The 26,572-nt window shown below is 33.6% G+C and overlaps 1 protein-coding gene across 8 annotated transcripts in view; it reads left to right on the top strand.

Annotated features, from left to right (window-relative positions):
• The window catches only part of JAK2 (Janus kinase 2), a 136,899-nt gene that overhangs the window by 68,012 nt on the left and 42,315 nt on the right, over nt 1–26,572 (top strand). For 6 of the 8 annotated variants that reach the window (XM_014860724.3, XM_070495412.1, XM_070495414.1 and 3 more), the window contains 8 exons: nt 7,294–7,411; nt 11,035–11,180; nt 16,252–16,573; nt 17,353–17,472; nt 19,681–19,838; nt 21,491–21,602; nt 23,799–23,985; nt 24,875–25,002. In XM_014860724.3, coding sequence (XP_014716210.1) covers nt 7,294–7,411; nt 11,035–11,180; nt 16,252–16,573; nt 17,353–17,472; nt 19,681–19,838; nt 21,491–21,602; nt 23,799–23,985; nt 24,875–25,002 — 1,291 coding nt within the window. Of the gene's footprint in view, nt 1–7,293; nt 7,412–11,034; nt 11,181–11,838; nt 11,980–16,251; nt 16,574–17,352; nt 17,473–19,680; nt 19,839–21,490; nt 21,603–23,798; nt 23,986–24,874; nt 25,003–26,572 lie in introns of those variants that run through there. The other 2 variants (XM_044756571.2, XM_070495415.1) reach the window with 2 other exon arrangements.

Consider the following 26,572-nt stretch of genomic DNA (forward strand, 5'->3'; position numbering starts at 1 on the left):
TAAAAGGCTGGATAGTAAATATTTTAGGTTTTGCAGGTCATAGTGTCTCTCTTGTAATTATTCAGCTCTGTTATTACAGCATGAAAGCAGCTGCAGACAATAAGTAAATGAATGGCCATGACTGTATTCCTGTAAAATTTTATTTATAAAAACTGACCATGACCGAGTGGTTAAATTCGCGTGCTCCACTTCGGCAGCCTGGGGTTTCGCTGGTTTGGATCCTGGGCACGGACATGGCACCACTCCTCAGGCCACACTGAGGCAGCATCCCACATACCACGACCAGAAGGACCCACAACTAAAATATACAATTATGTACTAGGGGGATTTGGGGAGAAAAAGCAGAAAAAAAATAAAGAAGATTGGTAACAGTTGTTAGCTAAGGTGCCAGTCTTTAAAAAGAAAAACCCCAAAATTGACAGTGGACCAGATTGGGCCTGTGGGTCATAGTTTGCTGACCTTACCTAAAGAATTAAAAATGGTTCTTCTATCAAATTCATGAATTCCTCTTATTGTTAAAGGGGCACATATCCATAGCTACCTATAGTCAGAATTTCCAAGGAAAATCTAACCAGAAACTGCCCAAAAGGAGATTTTATGTAATGTTTAAAAATCCTACCAGCCTATTGTTCATGGGCTAGTCTTCATTTCCTTTATTACAAATGTAGAACTTATGTCAAAAAAACATAAAAGAGCAATAATTATAAAACTGTGTTGAAGGACTTATGATGTAATTTGTATGACAATAATAGAACAAAAGGAATAGAACAAAGTTTTTGTATACTATTGAAATTAAGTTGATATTAATAAGGGCTAGGTTAAGTTAAAATGTTAATTGTAATTCCCTGGGAGACTTTTAAGAAAACAACTAAAAATATATAGTAAAAGAAACAACAAGAGACTTAATACAATACCCTAGAAAATACCTCAACACAAAAGAAAGGCGTAATGGAGGAACAGATGAACAAAAAGGCATAAGCCATATCGAAAACAAATAGCAAAATGACAGACATAAATAGTACCTTAACAGTGACTGCAATAAATGTAAATGTATTAAACACTCAAATCAAAAGGCAGAGATTGGAGGAATAGATTTACAAAACATAAACTACATGTTGTCTATAAGAGGCATACTTTACACGCAAAGACACAAGTAAATTGAAAGTAAAGGACTGAAAAAGAGGTACCAGGCATTCAGTAACCCAAAGAGAGCTGGAGCAGCTATATTAATATCAGACAAAATTGACCTTAAGATATAATTGTTTCTTAGAGACAAAAAAGGGACACTTTATAGTGATAAAAGTGTCAGTCCATTAGGAAGACTTAATAACATTTGTTTATAATTGATATAAATTGGATCTAACTGCAGAGCTCCAAAATACATAAAGCAACAACTGACAGAATTGAAGGGGAAAATAGACAATTCAGCAATAATAGTAGGAGACTTTAGTACCTCACTCTCAGTAATGGAGAGGACAACTTGACAGAAGATCAGCAAGGAAATAGAAGACTTGAAAAACACTATAAACCAGCTAGATATAGAACACTCCACCCAACAGTAGCACAATCCACATTCCTCTCAGGTACATGTGGAACATTCTCCAGAATAGAAATTCTGCATGTGTTAGTCCACAAAACAAGTCTCAATAAATTTAAAAAGATTGAAATCATGTAAAGTATGTTCTCTGACCACAGTGGAATTAAATTACAAATCATCAATAGAAAGAAAGCTGGAAAATTCACAAATGTGTGGTAGTTAACGACACACTTCTCAATAACCAGTGGATCAAAGAAGAAATCACAAGGGTAAATAGAAAATACTTTGATATGGCTGAAAATGAAAACACGACATATCAAAACTTACGCAGCTAAAACAATGCTTAGAGGGGAATTCATAGCTATAAACACCTATATTTAAAAAGAAACATTTTCAAATCAATAAGATTCCACCTTAAGAAAGTAGAAAAAAAAGAGTGAGTTAAACTCAAAGCAAGTTGGAGGAAGGAAATAGTAAAGATCAGAGTAGAAATAAATGGAATAGAAAAACAATAGAGAAAATCAAGAAACCAAAAGTTGGTTTTTTGAAAAGATCAAGTGTCAATAAACCTTCAGCTAGACTGACCAGGATAAAAAGAGAGAAGCCTAAATTATTAAAATCATGACTATAAGACAGAACATCACTGTGACCTTACAGGCATAAAGATGATGAGGAGCAGCTGTATGCTAACAGATTACATAACCAAGATGAAATGGACACATGGCTAGAAAGACACAAACTATAGGAACGTACAAAAGAAGAAATAGAATGTCTGAGTAGACCTATAGTGAATAAATAAACTGAATTAGTAATTTTAAAAAACTTCCCACAAAGAAAAGCCCAGGCCCAGATGGCTTCACCAGTGAATTTTGTCAAACATGTAAAGAAGAATAATACCAATTGTTCACAAAACGTGAAAAGGAGGGAACACTTCACCACTCATTCTATGAGTTCAGTATTACTCTGATATCAAATCCAGACAAAGACATCCAGAAGAAAAAAAACTACAGAGCAATATCCCTTATGAATATAGGTGTAAAAATCTTCAACAAAATACTAGCAAACCAAATCCAGCAATATATAAAAAGGATTAAATACCTTGACCAGATGAGATTTATCCCAGGAAATGCAAGGTTGCTTTAACATCCTTAAATCAATCAATATAATGCACCATATTAGTAGAATAAAGAACCAAAACCATGTCATCATTTCAATAGATACAGAGAAAGCATTTGACAGAATCCAACACCCTATCGTGATAAAAATACTCAACATGGTAGGAATGGAAGGCTGCTTCCTCAGTCTGGTAAAGAACATCTATGAAAAACCCAAAGCTAGTATTATACTTGATGGTGAAATACTGAATGCTTTCTCCCAAAGGTCAGAAACAAGACAAAGATATCTGCTCTCACCACTTCTATATACCATAGATTCTAATCAGGGAAATTAGGCAAGAAAAGAAATAAAAGGCATCCATACTGGAAAAGAAGTAAAACTGTTCACAGATGATATGATCTTGTATATAAAAAATCCTAAGGAATTAATAAACTATTAGAACTAATAAATGAACTCAGCCTGGTTGTAGGATAGAAGATCAACATACCAAAATCATTTGTATTTCTATACACTAGCAAGAACCAATCCAAATGTGAAATTAAGAAAACAATTCCATTTCAGTAGCATAAAAAACAATACTTAGAAATAAACTTCACAAAAGAAGTAAACTTATACACTGAGATATAGAAAATGTCATTGAAAGAAGTGGAAAGACTCATGTGTATGGATGGAAAACTTAATATTCTTAAGATGGCAATGTTCCCAAAATTGATCTATATATTCAATGCAATTTCTACTAAAATCCTAGCTGTCTTTATTGCAGAAATTGGCAAGTTAATCATAAAATTTGTATATAAATCAAAAGGACTTGGAATAGCCTAAACAATCTTGAAAAAGAACAAAGTTGGACAATTCATACTTCCTAATTTCAGAACTTACTCTACAACTATAGTAATCAAGATACAAGGTATTGGCTTAAGGATAGACCTAGAGATTAATGGAATAGAATTGAAAGTCTAAAAATAATCCCTCATATTATGGTGATTGTTTTTTTTTTACTGAGGTCATAATAGTTTATAACATTGTGAAATTTCAGTTGTACATTATTATTTGTCTATCACCATATATATGTACCCCTTTACCCTTTATGCCCACCTCCTAACCCCCTTCCCCTCCAGCAAACACTAATCCATTCTCTTTGTCCATGTGTTTATTTATCTTCCACATATGACTGAAATCATATGGTGTTTGTCTTTCTCTGTCTGGCTTATTTTGCTTAACATAATACCCTCAGGGTCTGTCCATGTTGTTGCAAATGGGACAATTTTGTCTTTTTTATGGCTGAGTAGTACTCCATTGTGTGTGTGTATATATATACACACACCACATCTTTGTCCATTCATCAGTCAATGGGCATGTGGGTTGCTTCCACATCTTGGCTATTGTGAATAATGCTGCAGTGAACATAGGGGTGCTTGGTGATTGATTTTTGACAAGGGTGCCAAGATAATTCATGGAGAACGAATATACTTTTCAGGAGTTGGTGCTGGGACACCTGGATATTCACATGTAAAGCAATGAAGTTAGACCACTAACTCACGCTATATAAAGAAATGTAACTTAAAGTGGATCATAGACCTAAATCTAAAAGCTAAAACTATAACACTCTTAGAAGAAAACATAGGAGTAAAGCTTCCATGTACTTAGATTTGGCAATGGTTTCTTCACTATGGCACCAAAAAGTCAAGCAACAAAAAAATAGATTAATTGGGATTTGTCAAAATATGTCTGTGCACCATATGATACTGTCACGAATGTGCAAAGACTACCCACAGAATTGAAGAAAATGTTTGTAAATCATATATTTGATAAAGGTTTTATATTCAGAATATGTAAAGAACACTTATAGCTCAACAATACAATGACAGATAACCCAATGAAAATATGAGCAAGGGATTTGAATAGACATTTCTCTAAATAAGACATACAAATGGCCAATAAACATGTGAAAAGATGCCTAACATAGTTATTCATTAGAGAAATGTAAATCAAAACCACAGTGGGATACCAGTTCACCTACTAGGATGGCAAAAGTAAAATAGATGGACAATAACAAGTTGTTATGAATTCGTCAAATTAATACTTATTAAGTGTAGCACAGGCTGCTGGGTGGTGAACTTCAGTTCAATAACAGACCACAAGAGGAACTGAAGTAGAGAAGTTTAGTCCTCACAGGTCCTGGAGGAAGTACCCAGCATACCTTGAGGGGCCACACGGGGAAGTCAAGACAGAGTGTAGATAGGACCTGGGGCACATGCCTTTATTAGCATCTGTGGGTAGAGTACTTTGGGGTTCCTCGGCAGAGGCCAGATTGGTCAATTCATACCAAAAGAGCTGGGTTTTGGTAAACCACTTGGGAATCTTATTGAAGGGGAGCATAAGAGTTAGGCACTGGGAGTCTGGGAAGATTGTTGATCACAAGGACTATTGGTGAAGTCATATCAGGAACTTATATTTGCTTGTGACTCTGCAGGCTGCTATCTCACGCGTGCTCTTGCATGAGAGGGCTAATTTCAATTTAAGGTCACTGCAGGCCTCCTGGCCAAACAAAATGGATGTCAAGGCAACAATACCATGGAGTGATTTAGCTAAACTCTCAACCTGTGTGTTAGCAAGGATGTGAACTACTGGGATGCTCATATGTTGCTGTTGTAATGTAAAACATAAAATAGTGCAACCACTTTGGAAAACAATTTGACTGTTCCTCAAAAAGATAAACAGAATTACCATATGATCCAGCAATTCCACCCCTAGGTATGTGGAAGAGAAATGAAAACATACGTCTACACACACAAAAACTTGTACATGACTATTCATAGCAGCATTTATTCACACTAGCCAAAAGATGGAAACAACCCAAATGTCCATCAAGTGATGAATGGATAAGCAAAAGGTAATGTACCCATACAATGGAGTATTAGGGGCAATTAAAAGGAACGAAGTATTGATAAATGCTATAATGTGGATGATCCTTGAAAACATTGCGCTAGGTGAAAAGAAGGTAGAAAAGGCCACATATTATATGATTCCATGTATATAAAATGTCCAGAACAGGCAAATTTATGGAGCTAGAAAGACTAGTGGTAACTTAGGACTGGGGAGTGGATAGGGGTCATTTGGCTAGGACTGCTGATGAGTATGGAGTTTCTTTTAGGAGACTTGAAAATGTTCTAAAATTAGGTTGTGATGATGTTTGTGCAGTGCTATAAATATACTGAAAAACATTGAATTGTGCACTTTAAATGGATGAATTTTAAGGTATGTGAGATACCTCAATAAAGCTGTAAATAAAAAAGCAATATAGAATATTTTTTGTTTCTTTGAGACAAGTTTTTAACTTCCATTTCTTAAAAGAAGAAGCAATTATTTCTTTTCACACCAAATGAGCATTTCCAGATTCCTCTAAGGATAAAACTGGATTAACATTAAAAAAATTTTTATTCGTTTATTGCAGTAACATTGGATTTCAACATTAAATAGCTTTCTGATGTACATCATTATATATAGCGAATTCTGTGTAAATTACTTTGTGTGCATCACCCAAAAACTAATTATAGTCCATTGCCACACATGTGAGACTAATCATCCCTTTTGCCCTTCCTCCTTCCCCTATGGTAACCACCAGTCCAGTCTTTGTTGCTATGTGTTTGTCTGTCGTTTTTATCTTTTGCTTTTGAGTTAGATCATATGGTATTTGACTTTCTCCCTCTCACTTATTTCACTTATCATAATACCCTCAAAGTCCATCCATGTTGTCACAAATGGCCAGATTTCATCATTTCTTACGGCTGAGTAGAATTCCATTATGTATATATACCACATCTTCTTTATCCATTCGTCCCTTGATGGATACCTAGGTTGCTTCCAAGTCTTGGCTATTGTGAACAATGCTGCAGTGAACACAGAGGTGCATGTATCTTTATGCATTTGTGTTTTCAAGTTCTGTGGATAAATGCCTAACAGTGGGATAGCTGGATCATATGGTAGATGTATTCTTAATTTTCTGAGAATACTCCATACTACTTTCCATAGTGGCTGCACCGGTTTGCACTCCTACCAGCAGTGTACGAGGATTCCCTTCTCTCCACATCCTCTCCAACTCTTGTTGTTTCCTGCCTGGTTAATTATAGCCATTCTGACCGGGGTGAGATGATATCTCATTGCAGTTTTGATTTGCGTTTTCCTGATAGTTAATGATGTTGAACATTTTTTCAAGTACCTGTTGGCCATCTGTATGTCTTCTTTGGAGAAATCTCTGTTCAGATCTTTTGCCCATTTTTTAATTGGGTTGTTGGTTTTTTGTTGTTGAGATGTATGAGTTCTTTGTATATTTTGGATATTAACCCCTGTTTATGTTTTATTTCTACATTTCTCTATTTCCTGTTATTGCTTCTACATTCTGTACGTGGCAGAAGGCAGTATATTGATTTTACATTTATATTTCTTGTATTTTCTGTGTATCTTATTGTAATAGTCTTATCCATATTTTCTTTTGTCCTAAGCTTGTATTTAAACACTGTTATCTTTGTTTTCTGATAATGGGATAACACTTTTCAGTATGATGGAAGTGGATATATATACACACTGTGTTTATATTTGATCTTTTTGGAGGCTGACTGAATGTTTTAATTGTCTTGTAGATTTTACTTTCCTTACTGGTATTGTAATGGCAGCAACAGAACCTATCGGCATGGAATATCTCGAGGTGCTGAAGCTCCTCTTCTTGATGACTTTGTCATGTCTTACCTTTTTGCTCAGGTATGATTATTATCTTACTTGTACATGTGTTAAATGATACTTGTACATGTGTTAAATGATAAATATCTTGCTGTGTAATGTATCTCTTAATGAGAAAAATCTTCATATATGGGAAAATTGATGTTCTGTCTTGCATAGCAGTTGCAGAGAGGTAACAAAATTGTCTTTTTATCACTATTTTTTAATCCCAAAGTTTATGGAGAATAGAATCTATTTTATGAAGATTCCTTGAATTGGCCCTTTTGAATTTTCTTTTTTTTTTATCTTAGTCCTTTAGATCATTTTAAGGATTTCACAAAGTTTGGACTGAGTTTTACAGCATGGTTCATGTAGACATAAGTGGCTGGAATATAAGACAGTAAAATTTCTTTAGAGAGGCTGTTTTAATTCTTGAAAAATTTTAGACTTAAATATTGGGTAGTGAAATGTAAAAGAAGTAGGTAACTGCATAAAAATTAAGCTACAATAGTTTGTGTAGCTCCTCCTAGGAGGGTGGCTAGATTTGATACTTAGTCTGAGAGCTGTGTTCCAGTTATTTGTTTATTAATACTGTTATGTTAAATTTTTGTGGTGTACTTGAACATTTTGTAGTGCTTTCTTATCTGTTACCTTGATTTAAACTGTGATTGAAATGTTTTGTTCTTAGACTGAGGAGTAGAAACTAAAGAAAGAAAAGAAAAGATGTTAGTGCTTTTGGATAAAGATATTCTCTTGGTATCCCTAAAGTGTCAGATTAAGGAGTTCTAAATCAGATTTGCTGATATCAGAGAAAATAACCCCACAGATCCTCGTGGTTCACATTTCTAAGATTTCTATCAGGGTTAGTTAAGTTTGTGAGCAACAAATTAAAAAATATTTCTTTTGCGGTATGAGAGCAGCCAACTTATTTTTTTAGTTGTGGTAAAATATACTTAATAAAATTTACCATTTTAACCATTTTTAAGTGGACAGATCAGTGGCATTAATTAAGTACATTCCCATTGTTGTGCAACCGTCACCACCTTCTATCTCCAGAACATTTTTCATCTTCCTAAGCTGAAACTTCATACCTGTTAAACAATAATTCCCCATTTCTGCCTCCTCCTGGCCCCTGGCAGTTACCTTTCTACTGTCTGTCTCTATGAATATGCCTATTCCAGGTACCTCATATAAGTGGAATTATACAGTATTTTCTTTTTGTGGCTGGCTTATTTGTCTTAGCATAACGTCTTTAAAGTTCAGCCATGTTGTAGTATGTGTCAGAATTTCCTTCATTTTTAAGGCTGAATAATGTTCCATTGTACATACCACATTTTGTTGATCCTTTCATCTGTTGATAGATACTTGAGTTGTTTCCACTTTTTCACTCTTGTGAATAATACTGCAATGAACCTGGGTGTACAAATATCTCTTAGAGACCCTGCTTTTATTTCTTTTGGATGTATATCCAGAAGGGGAATTATTGGATCATATGGTAATTCTATTTTTAATTTTTTTGAGGAACTGCCATACTGTTTTCCCTAGAGGGTGCACTGTTTTACATTCCTACCAGCAGTACACAAACATTCCAGTTTCTCCACCTTGTCACCACACCTTACTTTCTGGTTTTATTGATAATAGCTATTCTGATAGGTGTGAAGTGGTATCTCATTGTGGTTTTGATTTGCATTTCCCTAATAATTAGTGAAGTCGAGCATTTTTCATAAGCTTGTTGGTCATTTATATATCTTCTTTGGAGAACTGTCTATTCAAGTGCTTTGCCTATTTTTTAATCAGGTTGTTTTTTTATTGTTGAGATGTAAGTGTTCTTTATGAATTCTGGATATTAACTCCTTACCAGATATACGATTTGACAATATTTTCTCCCATTCCATAGGTTGTCTTTTCACTCTGTTGATTGTGGCCTGTGATGCACAAAAGTTTTTAATTTTGATGTAATTCAGTTTATCTGTTTTTTTCTTTTGTTACTTGCTTTTGGTGTCATATCCAAGAAATTACCACCCCCAGTATCATGAATCCTTCCCCCTATTTTCTTATAAGTGTTATCTTGTTGAAGCCCTTACATATAGGCCTTTGATCCATTTTGAGTTAATTCTGATATTTGGTATAAAGTAAGGGTCTAACTTCATTCTTTTGCACGTGGGTATCCAATTTTTCCAGCATCATTTGTTGAAGACTGTCTTTTCTCTGTTGAATTGTCTTGACACGCTTGTCAAAAATCATTTGACAACCAACCAACATTTATACAACTTCCTTTGTTTCAGTAGACATTAAGAAAAGAAAGAGACAGGGGCAGTCCCATGGCCTGGTGGTTGAATTTGGCATGCTCCATTTTGGTGGCCCCGGGTTTAGATCCCCGGCGCAGACCTACACCACTCATTGGCCATGCTGTGGCAGCATCCCACATACAAAGTAGGGGAAGATTGGCACAGATGTCAGCTCAGGGGGAATCTTCCTCACCAAAAAAAAGAAAAGAAAAGAAAGAGACAAGCTTCTGAGAATAGCATACTATGAGTTTATGGCTTTCTGTTGCTTCTATGATTATATTATTTCATCTGTGCTGCAAAGCTGGGGTTTTTTGGTGTCATGCTAGTTAAGTCCCATTAATAAGGCAAATTCTCCTATTCTTTCAATTACTTTACCCTAATATTAATACTGTTATAGCTCATATTTCTGATCTAGAAAAATTCTGGGTGATTTCCAATTTTGTCTTCCTAGGGAGCATTTCTTATCTAGGATGGCAAAATAACTTCATGGTGGAATCCTAAATTGTGTCTAGACAGTAACACGTGAAATTTTCTATTTTTAATGCTTCTGCTTATCTAAATCTGTGCCCAGAAAATAAATAAGGTAGTAATTAACTTATTCTCAGATTGTATTGTTACCAAATTAGACTATATGCATATTGTAGACTGAATAAAGCAAATTTGACCAGTGACATCACCAGAGTGTAAGAATATGTTGACATTTTTAAATAACTACAAAAATAGTTCAGCCACTAAACTATCTTTAAAGGATGTAAGACAGTACTGTAGAAAGATAGATTTGGAAAAGTTAAGCAAATAAAAGCCAAAAGTGAGATTTCCCTTCTAAATTCATTTTCTTCTGAAGATTGTCTTTATGTCATCAAATATGGCTTCTCAGCTGCCATGTGAACAATCTTTAATTAATTCATATATATTCAGGAAAAAAAGTTATGTTCTTTCTTTGGTTCATTTCTTATTTTGTGACTGTAACTATTTTCTTATTTTTCTGGCTGAATGCAGATGAAATTTCTTGGTTCAAATGTTGTCAGCTACCCAGATGAAAAACTACTTTTCTTACAGTTTTAATTAAATGAAATTTTAATTGTTACATACTGTGATGTTTAAGGAAAGCTAGTTTAAAATAATATGCTTTGGCTTTTGGGACTCTATTTCACTTGTACCTTTAATGGGTATTTGGTTGATTATGTTCTTAGCACTGCTCTCACTGATTTTTTGTATATTTCTTGTCTTTTGGGCATGAGTTCCACAGAATATCCTCATGAACAGAATATATCTGTATATGTTCTGGAAATTAGGTTATGGATTAAAATACGGTAGTAGATTAAAATGTGATGTGAGACTTATGAGATATTTCCTTCTAAATTTTTTTTCCTTTAGTGGCGGCATGACTTTTTGCATGGATGGGTAAAAGTACCTGTGACTCATGAAACACAGGAAGAATGTCTTGGGATGGCAGTGTTAGATATGATGAGAATAGCCAAAGAAAAGGATCAAACCCCACTGACCATCTATAGCTCTATCAGGTAATTTCTTTATGCAGATCCATATACATAAATGTGAACAGTTGGAGTTTTTATATAATTTATTTGTATTTTCTGTATTCGCCCATACATTTTTATTTTATAATAATTAAAAGTAAATTGGGTAACTTTTCTTCCTTGTGTATAACACATATTTTGTGGGATAAATTAGTTTTTTTCTTCCAATTTTATTGAGATATAATTGACATAAACACTGTATAAGTTTAAGGAATACAGCATAATCATGTGACTTACATGTATTCTAAAATGATTGCCACAGTAAATTTAGTTAACATCTATCATATAGATACCAAAAAAAGAGAAAGGAAAAAAAATTTTTTTCCCTTGTGATGAGAACTCTTAGGAGCTACTCCCTTATTTATCATACAACAGTGTTAACTTATAGTTATCATATTGTACCTACATCCCAAGTACTTATTTATCTTATAACTAAAAGAAATTATTGAGAGAGTTGGAGTACTACAGAAAATATCATAGATGTTCAATACTTATTTGTTATTTGATTCATTTATTCTGAAAAGGCTAGGTAAGTCAAAGTAATGAACACCTAGAAGCATAATTTCTGATAGATTTTCAAATTGTATAAATAATTCTGAATCACTATTTATCAAATAGTGGTCCTTATTTTATTTCAGTTAGTATCACCTGAGGTGCCTGTTAAAATTGAAGATTCTTGGACCCTAACCCAAGCATTTGGATCCAATAAATCTGAGGTGAAGCCCAGAAATATGAATTTTTGCAAGTGCTCCAGGAGACTTTTTTTTATTTTACCTTTGATAAGGTATAATTGACATATAAAATTGTAAGCTATTTAAAGTGTATATCATGTTGATGTGCTATATGTATACATTGTGAAAGGATTGCCTTATCTAGTTTATTAATGCACCTAGCACCTCGCATATATATGTGTTTGTTTTTTTTTTTTGGTGAGAACATTTAAGTGCTGTTCTCTTAGCAAATTTCAATTATACAATACAGTGTTATCAATTATAGTCACCACATTTAACATTAGATCCTCAGACCTTCTTCATCTTATAATTGATCCAACATGTCTTATACAGGTGATCCATACTCCACATTCTTCAAATTCTTCTTCTGCACCTTGAATTTTGATAATCATGCCTAGTAGCGGTTTTTGAAACACTACTCCTATAGCCCAGCTTTAATGATTATAAAGCTTCTACTGTTTTTAAAAGTCTATATGACTATTATGAGAATGCTTTGAATCTTTTTTTCTTTGAAGACTAAATATGTGTTTTACATGTAACGTTTGAGATTGAAAATTTGAGGATGTCATGAATCTGGTCAAAACTCTCTTTCTTCCTTGAAATCCTTCTCTCAATAACTGGCTTCAGTCACTCCTGTTTTGTATGTAACAGTATGTATGTATGTAGTCATTGTCACATAACAGTCAAAACAGTTACATACCCAATTTGCAGTGTATCAGTTTCTGTGTTTCTCTCTTTGGTTTTAAGTATTCTTGTTTTGTTTTCACATATTCTGGATACAAATCCCCAGATACAAATTATATATACATGATTTGAAAATATTTTTCCCATTCTATAGATTGTTTTTTCACTTTCTTAAAAGTATCATTTGCAGCATGAGTTTAAATTTCGCAGTCTAATTTAATTTTTCTTTTGTCTCTTGTACCATGATATTTTAATATTAGATAAATAACTTATCCTTGTTCTGAAGCAAAACATGCCTGCCTTGCTTGCCTTCTTAATATAATTGAACTCACTGATTTTTTTGAATTCTTATTTAATGCTTATTTCTGAGAAATAATCAAGGAACTCTACTCAGTGTTTAAATATTCAGGATTGACAGGAGAACAGATGAATGGTTAGTTCTTGGCAGAATGAATAAACTGCCTGTTCCTGGAAATATCCAGTAGGGTATGAATCTTTGATTAGTATAACTAAATACATATTCTTTCCCAGACTTAAAAAAAATATATGTAGGGTGCATGTCTGTGCCTCTGTATTAGGTGTGTCTATGTCTGTGAGCCCATGCTTTTATGTGCATATGCACCTGTGTATATGTGTTTGTGCATTTCTTTGTGTATGTTATGTATTAGATACTTATTCCTTTGTATGCTAATTCCTAATTAAACATTCTGACTTAGGTGTTAGAGTACAGAAATGAAGGAAACAAATAAGATTTTTCCATTTTCATTCTTCATCTGCTCTTGAAAATCCTCAATTTGCTAAAGGGTGGGAAGAAGAGAACTGGAGAATGGAAAGAGTTTAAAGGAGACTGCGGAGTTTCAAACACTAGGCCAGAGCCAAGGCCACTTACATAGCAACTGAACTACATACCTCCTATCACTAGACCTTTCTCAACAACTGTACCCATACTAAGTTTCCAGTAGCCTACTCCAATTGTAATGATAAGAAGCAGATTTCGTTTTACACTACTTGTCTACGGCAAGGCTGAATTTCAGAGCCTTTTAGAACCTCACTTTTAGGAATCTTTAAAAACTCAATATAAGAAAAGCATCAGGGAAATGTTTTATGCTTCCAGAGTCAACAACTTTGTGTCTCTTGAAAAATTTTAGTGTTTCTAACGTCTCTTTCTGGTAGCGTGACATGAAAGTGGATTCACCATATTCAAGAACCTCACACTCCTATGGTATTCTCAAAAGATGTATATCTGGTCCCTTATTATAAGCATCAAAGTGGAAAGCCTTGTTTTATGTTGTTATCTTAAACTCTTCTTTTTGTCTCCAGATAAGTTTTCAAAACTTTATTAAATCAAGTAGCCATTGCTGTTTATGTAAATTGCAACATGGAAGTTTTTCTTGATTTTTGGCAAGAGCAGTTTCTATGGAATGATGGTGCAGAAGCCAGATTTGAGTGAGCTGAGGAGTAGATGGAAGGCAGGAAAATGGAACTGGCTGAATAAACTTTCAAAAAGAGGCCAGATAGTATGTAGCTGGAGGGAGATATGGGATAAAGAGATTTTACATTTAAGATGGGAAGAGTGTTAGTATTTTTAAAGCATGTGGATAGAAGAGAAAAAATAGAGTAAAAAATTCCCCAGAGGGTGAATGTATATTAGAGGAAGAGAGAAGGGTATAAGTAAGTACGTGTCAAAGAAATGGCTTTAATGAGTAGGTTTATACCCTATTTATTGTAATAGGTGGGAAGAAGGATGGAGAATGAGTGCAGATGTATGTAGGTTTGCTAGCAGGATACTGAGTGAGTTCTGCTTAGAGAAACCTTTTTGTTTTTATTTTTCCCCTGAGAAAGAGATAAAGTCTGCTGCAAGTGAGGAGGAATGTAGGTGAGTTTGAGGCAGAAGAAAGGTAGGAGGTTTGAGGAAGTTTGAGAAGGTTTGACATAGTTGTGGGACTTGGGAAAATTAGTTCAACAGAGAAATATGGTAAAAGTGACAGTAGTAATGAAAGCCCATTTGAAATTAGTGATTATGAGTTTGTTACAGTGCAATCTATCTATCTTGTCTTGCTCCAGCAGCTGTGGCTATTTGAGTATAAAACTGAGCGTTCCTCAAGGGGTTTAGAGTAGGGTGGGAAAGGGAATAAGCAGTGGTGTGCTGGTAAATGTTTAACAACCAGTTCTTGGGGGAAAAAAAGTGTGATTTGTTTATGATCTTTGCTGATATCCATCATGTAAATAATCTCTCCATGGCCAATTTCAGGGTATCAACCTGACGTCATCAGATGCAGAATTGGGAAGAGATGAGCAATAGCCAACTCTTTCCAATACTTATATATGATAACCATAAATGACATCAAAAGCATAGTTAGTAGTAAAATTTAAAATAAAATTAAAAGTATAAAATTGGAAGGGATGCATTTTGAGTATTATTACCTATATATATTCACACATAGATTTTTTTTTTGGCTGAGTAAGATTTGCCCTGAGCTAGCATCTCTGCTAGTCTTCCTCTATTTTGTATGTGGGTCGCCACCACAACATGGCTGATGAGTGATGTAGGTCTGTGCCCAGGATCTGAACCTGTGAACCCAGGCTGCCAAAGCACCAAACTCAACCACTGTACCATGGGGCCGGCCCATATTACCTGTATTTTTAATATAGTTTATTTATTTGTAAATTTACATAACTTAAATTTTAATGATGGATGTTTAACAATCAGCTCAAAATCCTTAAAATGTATTAATAAAGTCTCAGCATGAGCCTTCTCCAGCACTGGCTGTAAATACTCAAGTACAGCATAGTGTGATAAGTGGTATGATGGAGGGGTGCATAGAATTCTGTCAGACAAAGGGAGGAGCATCTAACATAGTCATAGAGATCCAGAAAGGTTTCCTAGCTTTGATGATGCTTGAGCTAAGACTTGTAGAATGAATAAAAGCTAACCAGATAGGAGATGGGTGATGGGGAGAAGGATTAGCATAGGTGAAGGCATGAAAATTTAATACAGTTTTACCTGCAGAAGTAAAATGTTCTTCATTTGTCAGATATTTGAGCAGGAGGAAAATAAGTTATCTACTTTCTTTAGGATATTTTTCATAGAGATGGAGATGCAAAAGAGTCAGAACATTTCCAAATGGAATTGTTTGGATTACAAAGGAATTATTACGAATTACTGAAGCTGGCCTAAGATAATAATGTATACAAAAAAAGTATGTTTGCATAATGAACAACAGTAGCAGTCAACAAAATGTAATAATTTCCAGAATTTATATGAATTTTGCTGTACAGCATCATAGGAAATATTTGTAACACAGTGCCGAAAAGATAGTATATAAGATAATCAGAGAAAACAAATTTTTAGACTCCATTACTAACTAGACTAAGTTTTCATTTAATTAGGGGAAGAAAATTAACATCTCCTATTTTAAACATTTATGGTACCTCAGAGAGAATTTATATATGTATTCACATCATCAGATGAAACATTAAGGTTTTATTCTGTGTAGGTAGTGGCTATGTCACCGTTCTCCACTTGACCACTGTGCTGTAGTACTTAGCTATCATGGAGAAAGGAGGTAACTTCTCTTAATTTTGTTTTAGATTTATTTCCTAATTTGTTTTGCTTTTCTGTGTGTGCTCTTTATCTCTAGCTACAAGACATTCTTACCAAAATGTGTTCGAGCAAAGATCCAAGACTATCATATTTTGACAAGGAAACGAATAAGGTACAGATTTCGCAGATTTATTGAGCAATTCAGCCATTGCAAAGCCACTGCCAGAAACTTGAAACTTAAGTATCTTATAAATCTGGAAACTCTTCAGTCTGCCTTCTACACAGAGCAATTTGAAGTAAAAGAACCTGGAAGAGGTCCTTCAGGTGAGGAGATTTTTGCAACCATTATAATAACTGGAAACGGTGGAATTCAGTGGTCAAGAGGGAAACATAAAGAAAGTGAGACACTGACAGAACAGGTAATCCTTAATGATACGTTCTCATTCTTTGTTAATTTAAGTAAAATGGCAATAGAAGCAAAGTAATTTTACTCATTTGAAACATGGTCTTGCACTTCTTTTCTCCCATTGATAGAAGTGGACATTTTTAATAGTGTGAAGCCATCAAGGTCATATCTATAGTTCTTTTCTCATTGTTCTTAAATGGTCTTTTATTTAATTTTTTGTGACAATATAATTAGTAATGGTGTTCTTATAGTTTCAGAAAAGGCTTGAAAATTAAAAGTGATTTTTAAGGTAGTTTTGCCTCCTTTTTTTCTTTTACTATTGTTGATAGTAGGAGACACAATCATAAAATTTGATTAATTGGAAAAGATTAATTTTGTTTTTATGATGATATATACCTGTTAAATAATTTAGTTTTTTTAGCTTGCGTTATGTGTTTTAAGTTTGTTCATGTCTATGTTGTTCTTAGATTGTTATTAGAGATTTATTTATTTTTTTAATCTTCATTCTTTGGTAGTTAAATTTTCAATTTTCTGGCAATGGTTCTTATTAATGTTGATTGGATTGAAGAGTACTATAGCATCCTGGCATCCTTTAATGCTCTCATTTTAATTCAAAGCAAGATGCAGTATAGTCTTAGGGTTAGATTATTGGGGGAGAAAATCTCATTTAATACTTATCTATTGCTATCAATACTTGTTTATTTTAAAGAATTGAAATGAATGTTATCTTCTTGTTTTGAAATGGCTCCATAAATTCTACCTGTTTTTAATTTCAAATGCTCTTAATTGCAGAATTTACAGTTATATTGTGATTTTCCTGATATTATTGATGTCAATATTAAGCAAGCACACCAAGAAGGCTCAAATGAAAGCAGAATTGTAACTATCCATAAGCAAGATGGTAAAACTCTGGTAAGTTTGCTTCATAAGTAAATAATGGTTATGTTTTACAGGTGTCAGAAATAAGTATTTCAGAATCTTAATACCAAAGTTATTTTCTTGTAGAAATTTTCATTATCATATTAAATATAGCTCTAAACATGAACATCGGTTTAGTAAACTTTTTTATTACGTCTAGCTTTTTGTATCATTGCCAACAGTCTTCCCAGAGTTTCTTGTACGTTACTGTATTTTTCACTCATTTTTATCATTAGCAAAGCACTAGTTACTTTCCCCCACACTCTGTGTTGTGCTAGTTCCTTGTTGTAGTACTCATTTCCACCTATACACTTTTTTTTACTGATAGAGATGTGCATAATGCCTGTCATGCTGCCTGACTAAAGGAGAAATCAGAACAATACTATCTGGAATTTATATAACAAAATATAAATCAATCCCAGGTCAGCCCTACCCAAGCTGTCAGACATGATTGATTCTAGAAGATTAATCCTTTCTTTAAATAGCCCTAGAAATCTCACTTATTTTAATTGAAAGGGAAGAAATTAATTCCTTTATATTCTGCTCTTAAATTTTGTATCTGTATGACCTACCTATCTGGCCATTTCAGAGTTATATTACCAAAATTATAACCAACTTGTAACTCACTTTAGTCAGCATTCTGTCCTATTCTTAGATAAAAATATGGTAGTGTGCACCTTCTACCTGCTAGACTATGAGCTTCTTGAAGGTAAGAATCATATTTTTTTGTGTGTTTTTACTGTCTGCACTTTGCACAGTGCTCCAGGGCCTAGTTTGTTTATTTTTTGCTGAGAAACATTTGCCCTGAGCTAACATCTGCTGCCAATCTTCCTCTTTTTGTCTGTGAGGCACCACCACAGCATGGCCACTGATAGATGAGTGGTGTAGGTCTGCACCTGGGAACTGAACCTGAGCCACCAAAGTGGAGTGTGCCGAACTTAACCACTAGGCCACTGCGACTGGCCCTCCAGGGCCTGGTTTAGAAAGAGCTTGATAACTATTTCATGGATCAATGAAAGAATAATTAATAATTATCAACCTCAATGTGGAATTTATAGAAGAAATATTTATTCTATAAATATGACAAATACATGCGTAGTCTATATACACACATTAAAGATTTATTCTATAAGTGTGGTATTTATAGAATAAATATTTCTAGAAGAGTTTATTGATGCTAATGTGAACATCCTGCAGTAAAATAAAGAAGTTCTTTTTTTTTTTTGGAGGAAGATTAGCCCTGAGCTGTTTTCTTTTGGGTTCCTCAAGTATAAAATATAACCTCCAAATAGTTTACTTCCTTGTTTCTAATTTCTGTATTTATACTTTCTTTCTATGGCCTAATTATATTAGCTATATACAATACAACACAGTACAATATTAAATAATGGGCTTTTTTATCTTATTCCTGATTTTAGGAGAAGTTGCTGTGGTGTTTTCCCATTAAATAAGATGCATTTTAGGCTGATTATGTATTCACATATGTATATATGATACAATCATAGCATGACTATATATGATTTTAGTTTATACTCCATACATTTTAGTGCATAGCATGAGTACTTTAACCTTAGCAGTGTATAGTTGATATGTAAGAATAGATGCTCATTATTTCTAATTAGTACCAGCTTTTATATCAGATTAGATAGATTTCTAATAGAGATGACTGGCACATTTGCCTAATAGGGATGTTGAAAAATGCAGAAATATTATGAATGTAAAATGAACTATAACTGGACAGGCATGATAAGCCCACATTCGAGAAGCTCTTGAATATCTGACACAAGAATTTGTAATTCAGATTGGGTAATTGAGAGCCATTAAAGACATTTGAGTGATTTAAAAGAAAATTAGGAGAATTAATCTAACAATATGGAGTGAAGAAAATTTTCAATATGTAGCAGACTTTTTTTTTGGTGAGGAAGATTGGCTCTGAGCTAACATCTGTTGCCCATCTTCCTTTTTTTGTTTGAAGAGCAGCCCTCAGCTAACATCTGTGCTAGTCATCCTCTATTTTGTATGTGAGTCACTGCCACAGCATGGCTTGATGAGTAGTGTAGGTCCACACCCAGGGTCCAAACTCGCAAACCCTGGGCTGCTAAAGCAGAGCACACTGAACTTAACCACTACACCACTGGGCCGGCCCCTGTAGTTGACTTTTAAAATAATACTCGCTATTATTTTTTTCTTTTCTCCACTTAGGAAATTGAACTTAGCTCATTGAGAGAAGCTTTGTCTTTTGTGTCATTAATTGATGGATATTATAGATTAACTGCAGATGCACATCATTACCTCTGTAAAGAAGTAGCACCTCCAATGGTGCTTGAAAATATACAAAGCAACTGTCATGGCCCAATTTCGTGAGTAATACAGACTTTAAAACTAAATTTAAAAAAAAATGAGATATTTATAAAAAAAGATTTTACACAACAGACTGTTATACATACGTTTAAGAGTTTAGAAAAAATACTAATTTGACTGAAATTTTTTTTTTTTAACAAAAGTCTATTTGCAATCAGATCATATGATAATTAGAATTATTTAGGTTATAATTTGCCATCTGTTTCCCAATTTGTAATAATTCTAACTTGTATAAGTTTGACATTTAGTTGCCTAGGTGTGTTTAATTAATTCTTGGGTCTTAATTTCACAAACCCTCCAATTTATGTTGCGTTAATTTTGAAATACTGCATGAGAGCCCAATGCAAAATTTGATAATCATCATTATTTTTGGATAATCCAGCTCCTTTTACTGAAAGCTTCTAACACAAAATGTATATGATGTACATATTTCTAGACTAGTGCTATGCAGTACTTCTGCAGTGATGAAAATACTTTGCTGTTTAATACAGTAGCCACTAGCCACATGCGGCTATTCAGCATTATATGAAGCATCTTCAAATAAGACTTATCAAACGTTCACTACAGGCACGAGGGAATATCTATAACATTCACTCACTGGAATGTGGTTAGTGCAACTGAGGAACTTAATTTTTAATTTAATTTTAATAACTTTACATTTAAATACCTACATGTGGCTACTAGCTACCATATTGAGCCACACACTTGTAGACCCTTACTTTAATACTGGATAAAGCCAGCTATCATGCATACCATCTGTTTAGTCCAAGTCCTGCTTATCTCTCAGCTAGGATGTGCTTTCTGATTGGTACCAGGTTTGAAGAAAACATATCCTGACTGATATTTAAGACTTGATTCAGTCTGTACCTAATGTCTGGATAGTAGGTATGGTTGTTATGAAAAAGTTGCACTACTTGAAGATTCTAATATAATTACATATTCAGTATTTTAAAAACTACCATTCATTCATTCATTATCCATCCATTCAAGCATTCTTTCGTTTATTTATAAAACGTTTACTGAGTGCCTAATATGTGCCAGGTTCCGGTTTATATATGAGAAATATAGTGCTAAGTGAAATAGAGATGATTCTTGCTTTCATGTAGATTACATTTTGACTTTTCTTTCAAGATGTGCAGCTTCAATAAAACATATAACAAATTTTAAAAATCAGTAGTCTTTGCCACTTGCCATGAGTGTTCTACTAGACTTTGGTATTACATTAAATATTAAAATAATGCACATAAATTTTTATATTAGTTATTGCTATGGTAGAAGAGACATAAGTGTTTTATGATACATTGTTTTGCATAGTTAAATGAAATTTTATGAGAGTGAGTATGGTTTTTTAAGTGCTAAATTCGTACAGAAGGCAGAAAATTCAAATGAATTATTTTTTGTGATTTTATGTCTTATGATACTTTTTATTTGTTTTTAAAGCAATATAATTGCTCCTTCAGTTGGTTTGAACTTACTGCAAAATAGCTTGGTGCTTTAATATTTTTCCTTGCAAGATTATTGATAAACATATAAAGTAGAGGAGACTTCTAAAAGCTCTGAATGTTTTAGATTTGACTTTGATCTTTTAGATGACATTTGGTCATAATGGCATAGTACTCAATGCATTATCATTCAAATTCTTTACCTTTAGAATGGATTTTGCCATCAGCAAGCTGAAGAAAGCAGGTAATCAAACTGGACTCTATGTACTTCGATGCAGTCCTAAGGACTTTAATAAATATTTTCTGACTTTTGCTGTCGAGGTTAGTATGTCACATTAATTAATAGCAACAGCTTTGTTTAGTCCGTATAACTTCCCTGTTATGTTTATCATGTTTCCTTTTTAATACTTAGAATTGTAGCTCTGGAAATGATAACCTGCATAATAATGCTTAATTTACCTCAGATTCTACATAAATAAATGAGATATGATTCCTAGGATTTACATAAAAATGTAACATAATTTATGTCTTTTTATCTTTTTATTTGGAATATATTTTATTTTTTGATGTTTGAGTGTTACCAGTGTGTCAAGTTTCGTCAAGTCTCTTGAAGTCTTTTCACAAAAATGGAAATCTTCACAAAAACAAGTGGAACAAAGTAAATCAGAAGCAAACTTTCCTTTTACTAGTAATGATTACAAAATTAGAGTGAAATAGGAGAGTAAAGAAGAAAGAAACGTTATAGCACTTTTAACTAGTGGTTTTGCAGTATAAGAATAACAAACTATGGGAGCTGGCCCCGTGGCTGAGTGGTTAAAGTTCTGTGTGCTCTGCTTCCACAGCCCGGGTTTGAGGGTTCGGATCCTGGGCGCGGACCTACTCCACTTGTCAACCACGCATGAGACATCCCCCATACAAAAAATGGAGAAAGATTAGCACAGATCTTAGCTCGGGGCTAATCTTCCTTAATCAAAAGAAATAAAAAGGAGGATTAGCAATGGATGTTAGCTCAGGGCAAATCTACCTCACCCAAAAAAAAAAGAAAAGATCTATAATGTATGTTTTAAGTGTAAAACTACAATGAAACCTCATGTTAATACAGATCATTTTGGATCTTGTCTAAGATTGTTTAATATCCAAAATTATCTAAAAAGATATATCACTTATAAGGCAGTTTCATGATAATGTTGAGAACCTCTATAGCAGCTTCCAAGACTTATCTTACTTGTTAAAAGTAGAAAAAGGATTTTCTTATTCGATTATTTTAATTTTTATGAAGTGCAACAATCTTATATTTAGAGTATGTAGAATGGATTAACTGTCCATAAATACAGAAAGTAGGTTCCTCCATGGATGTAGCATTATAAAATACTGATAATCTCTCCTAATTTCAGTGTCTTCTTACTATAATATATGACAGTCCATTATATTTAATTATCAAATCAAAATGTGTATTTTTTTATGGTTACTGTATTTGCCCCACCTAATAGGGTTACGTAATGTTTGGGCATGTGTGATGTACCTCTGCTTCAATAAATTTATCTTTTGGAAAAACAAAAATAATGCTAAATATTATAATACTAAAGTATAATAATACAAAGTATACCTCCAAAAATACTAAATTGAGCATAGTAATTATCCAGTATAGGCAAATATAGACAATAACAGAAGGGGTTATAATTGTTAGAAAGATCTTTTGGAGTAGGAAGGACTTGAGATATTTAGTTGATTTTATATGAATGGTTCTAAGTAGGTTGAATAAGTTTATAAGCAGCTCAAAAAATAGATGAATGAACAAGTTCATAGTACAGCACATAAACATTGAAAAACTGAAAAATATTAAAATTGCCATATTAGAAATAATTATACAAATACAACAGTGGCACAATGGAATATGTAATTACCTTTGCTCTCGGAATAGGATGAGAGTTGTTAAGGAGGACCTCACAGAGAAAGCAGTATGTTAACTGAGTTTTAGGAAATGAATGAAAGTCCACTGCTCAGAAGGAGAGGATGTGCATTCATAGGTAGAGAGATAGCATGTACAAGTTATCAAAACATGAAACAGCATGGCACTTGCTTGAAATTTTTAAGTCACTTAATAGAGCCAGAACATAGGATGTATGTTGGGAGTGGCAGGAGTTGAGATTGGAGATGGCGGCAGAAGCCAGCTCATGGAAGGCCTTATATGCTAAATTAGTTTTAGACTCTATCTTGTAAATGATGGAAAACTGTTAAGGATGGTATTATTATTGTTGTTAATTATTGTGGCTTGCTTTCTTTTTAATAAAATCAACTCAAGTAATTTCTGTAGTCTATGCAATTTCAATCCGATGCCTTTTTGAGGAACCAAGCACCTCTGTCACCCTATACCCTATACCAGTACTGCCTTAGGATTCATGGTTCAAATGTCTTAATGTTCTGTTGGTTGTTTTTGTGATATCCTTTTTGTCACAATAATCACTATGATGTCCATTGTGATTTTTCCCTCCCTCTTTTATAATTAAACTTACATAGCGAGAAAATGTCATTGAACATAAGCACTGTTTGATTACAAAAAATGAGAATGGAGAATACAACCTAAGTGGGACTAAGAAGAACTTCAGTAGTCTTAAAGATCTTTTGAATTGCTATCAGATGGAAACTGTTCGCTCAGACAGTATAATTTTCCAGTTTACTAAATGCTGTCCCCCAAAGCCAAAAGGTAAAATAATTTTCTAGTTATTTTTAAAATACTGGTCGTGGATTGTGTATATGGTGGGAGATATCTTTGGTATATTGATTTCAAAAAAAATCTGAAAGAGGCAACTCTAAAAACAAATTAATTTTGTCTCATTCTTCAGATAGGATTGTTCAGTCTGGTTTGGGTTGTCTCGAAGTGACTTGAAGTTTCATAATTCTAAAATGGCATTTAGGGGCCAGCCCTGTAGCCTAGGGGTTAAATTTGGCATGCTCCACTGCAGCAGCCTGGGTTTGGTTCCCAGGCATGGTCCTATACCACTCATCGGCAGCCATGCTGTGGTGGTGACCCACACACAAAACAGAGGAAGATTGGCACAGATGTTAGGTCAAGGCAAATCTTCCTCAAGCAAAAAGAGGAAGAATGGCAACCTATGTTAGCTCAGGGTGAATCTTCTTCAGCAAAAAATAAATAAATGGCATTTAAAAAATAATAATTGCCTTGTATAAATCAGTCATTTATTAAACTGAAAGACCTCACTACTAAATTCTCATATGTTGTTCTAAGTAAAAACTTTCATACTCTTTTAGAATTTTAATTTCTTTGCCTTTAAAATAAAGATGATAAGGTTGGAAAGCCCCTAACAGGATTATTAAAAATCATTATTAAAATTCCTGAAAAATTATATTAGTTAAGGAAGTGATCATAATTTTGAATGTATGAAATAACTGGTTAGAGTACATCAAAGTTCAATGAATAAACTCCTAAAAAACTTTTCTATGGAAAAAAATGAATATAAGTTGTTAAGCATTTCTTAAATATAGAACACATTTTACTCCTTTGAGCAATTTCTATCCTCCGTATATTTTGGTTATATATATTTTTTCATTGTTTCGTTTTTTTTTTTTTAAAGATAAATCAAACCTTCTAGTCTTCAGAACCAATGGTGTTTCTGAGGTACCGACCTCACCAACATTACAGAGGCATAATAATGTGAACCAAATGGTGTTTCACAAAATCAGAAATGAAGATTTGATATTTGTAAGTCATTAGATGCTGATTATTGTCTTTTTTTTTGTCCTTTTAAAGAACTGTTTTGTTCATTTTCTATCCCACATTACTTTCATGTGACATTTGGAACTATGTTATTGTAGCCTATATTATAAAAATTTTATTGCAGTTTTTAAATATTTTTATTTCTTGTGAAAATGTACAGAACCAGAGTTAGAAATTAGCAAAATTGATTAAGAATGGAATTGTATTCTCTTTTCAGGAATTTAACAGTATCTCTTCATAAATCTTGCATTAAAAATTAAAAATCTTCTCTACAAAAGATCTGTATCTTAATTCTCAAGGAAGTAAGGGAACTTCAAGGGGTTAAAAATAAAGAAGACACTGAAAACATAGTAGTATGTAAGAGCTAATATTTTGGCTGCAGGATGATGTTTTGGGGGTCAGCATTAGTCTCACTAGTGAAGAGGATTAAGATCTAAAAACAATACAAAGAAGGGTATAAAGTCTTAAGGCCTACGCAAGATGAGGAATTAAAAGTGAGACCATCTCTGAATAAAGCTGGGACCCTCAAGCAAATACATCCTCAGTAAAACAATATATAGATTGTGAAAAATTTACCTGCTAGCAAGGGAGAAGAAAAGGAGTGTTCTCTGTTTTAGTTGGGCTCTTAGTTGGGGGAAAAAACCTCTCTCCTGAGAATTTGTAATCATAATCTTCTGAGTTTGGATTTCTTTATACCACCTGCATGGTCAGAGAAGACCTAAGCCAGTAAATTAAATTAAAATAAAAAGTGGTATTTCCCTAGTATTACCCTGTGGTTCTTGGCAGAAACAAATACAAAGTCTTTTTGGAAGAACATTCTCTTAATGTTCTTAAGATAAAACCCAGGATTCCCATGGATAAAACGACTCCAAACATGAGCTTTTAATCAAAAATTTTAAAACATACAGGAAAATAATCCAGGATTAAGCAGGAGTCAGCAGACTAACACAAATCAAAATTAGAACTCCAAGAACTTCATATAACAGACGTTTCAGATACAGATTATAAAGAACATGTTTAAAGATATAAGAGGAGTTGAAAATATGGGGGGGGAAGCCCCAAGACATTATCAAACAAGACCAAAGAGATTTTGGGGAAAAAGTATAGAAATGAAAAAATACACTCATTGACATTAAAACAAAATGGACAGATTAGAAAGCAGATTACTCAAAGAGAGAATTAGTGAATTGGACGATAGACCTGAAAATTACTCAGATGCAACAAATAGGGAGAAAGAAATGGAAATTATGACAGAGAATAAGGGACTTGGAGAGTAGAATGAGAAAGACCAACTGATGTCTGAGTTCTATAAAGAGACAATAGATAGAATTATCTAGAATTTTAAAGACATGAATCCTCATATAAATAGCAGGAAGCAAAGAGTCACCAAGTAACCTAACATTACAAAAGTAATAATAGTAGAGCTTCAATTTGAACGTAGGCAGCCCTGCTTCAGACTGCAGTCTTTCAACAATTATTCTGTAAGGATATGCGAGAAATACTAGTAATACTAGTAATAGTAATTGAGCATTTAGTAAGTGTCATGGACTGTACT

Source organism: Equus asinus, chromosome 23 (genome assembly GCF_041296235.1).
Source record: "Equus asinus isolate D_3611 breed Donkey chromosome 23, EquAss-T2T_v2, whole genome shotgun sequence".
Taxonomy (NCBI): Eukaryota; Metazoa; Chordata; class Mammalia; order Perissodactyla; family Equidae; genus Equus; species Equus asinus.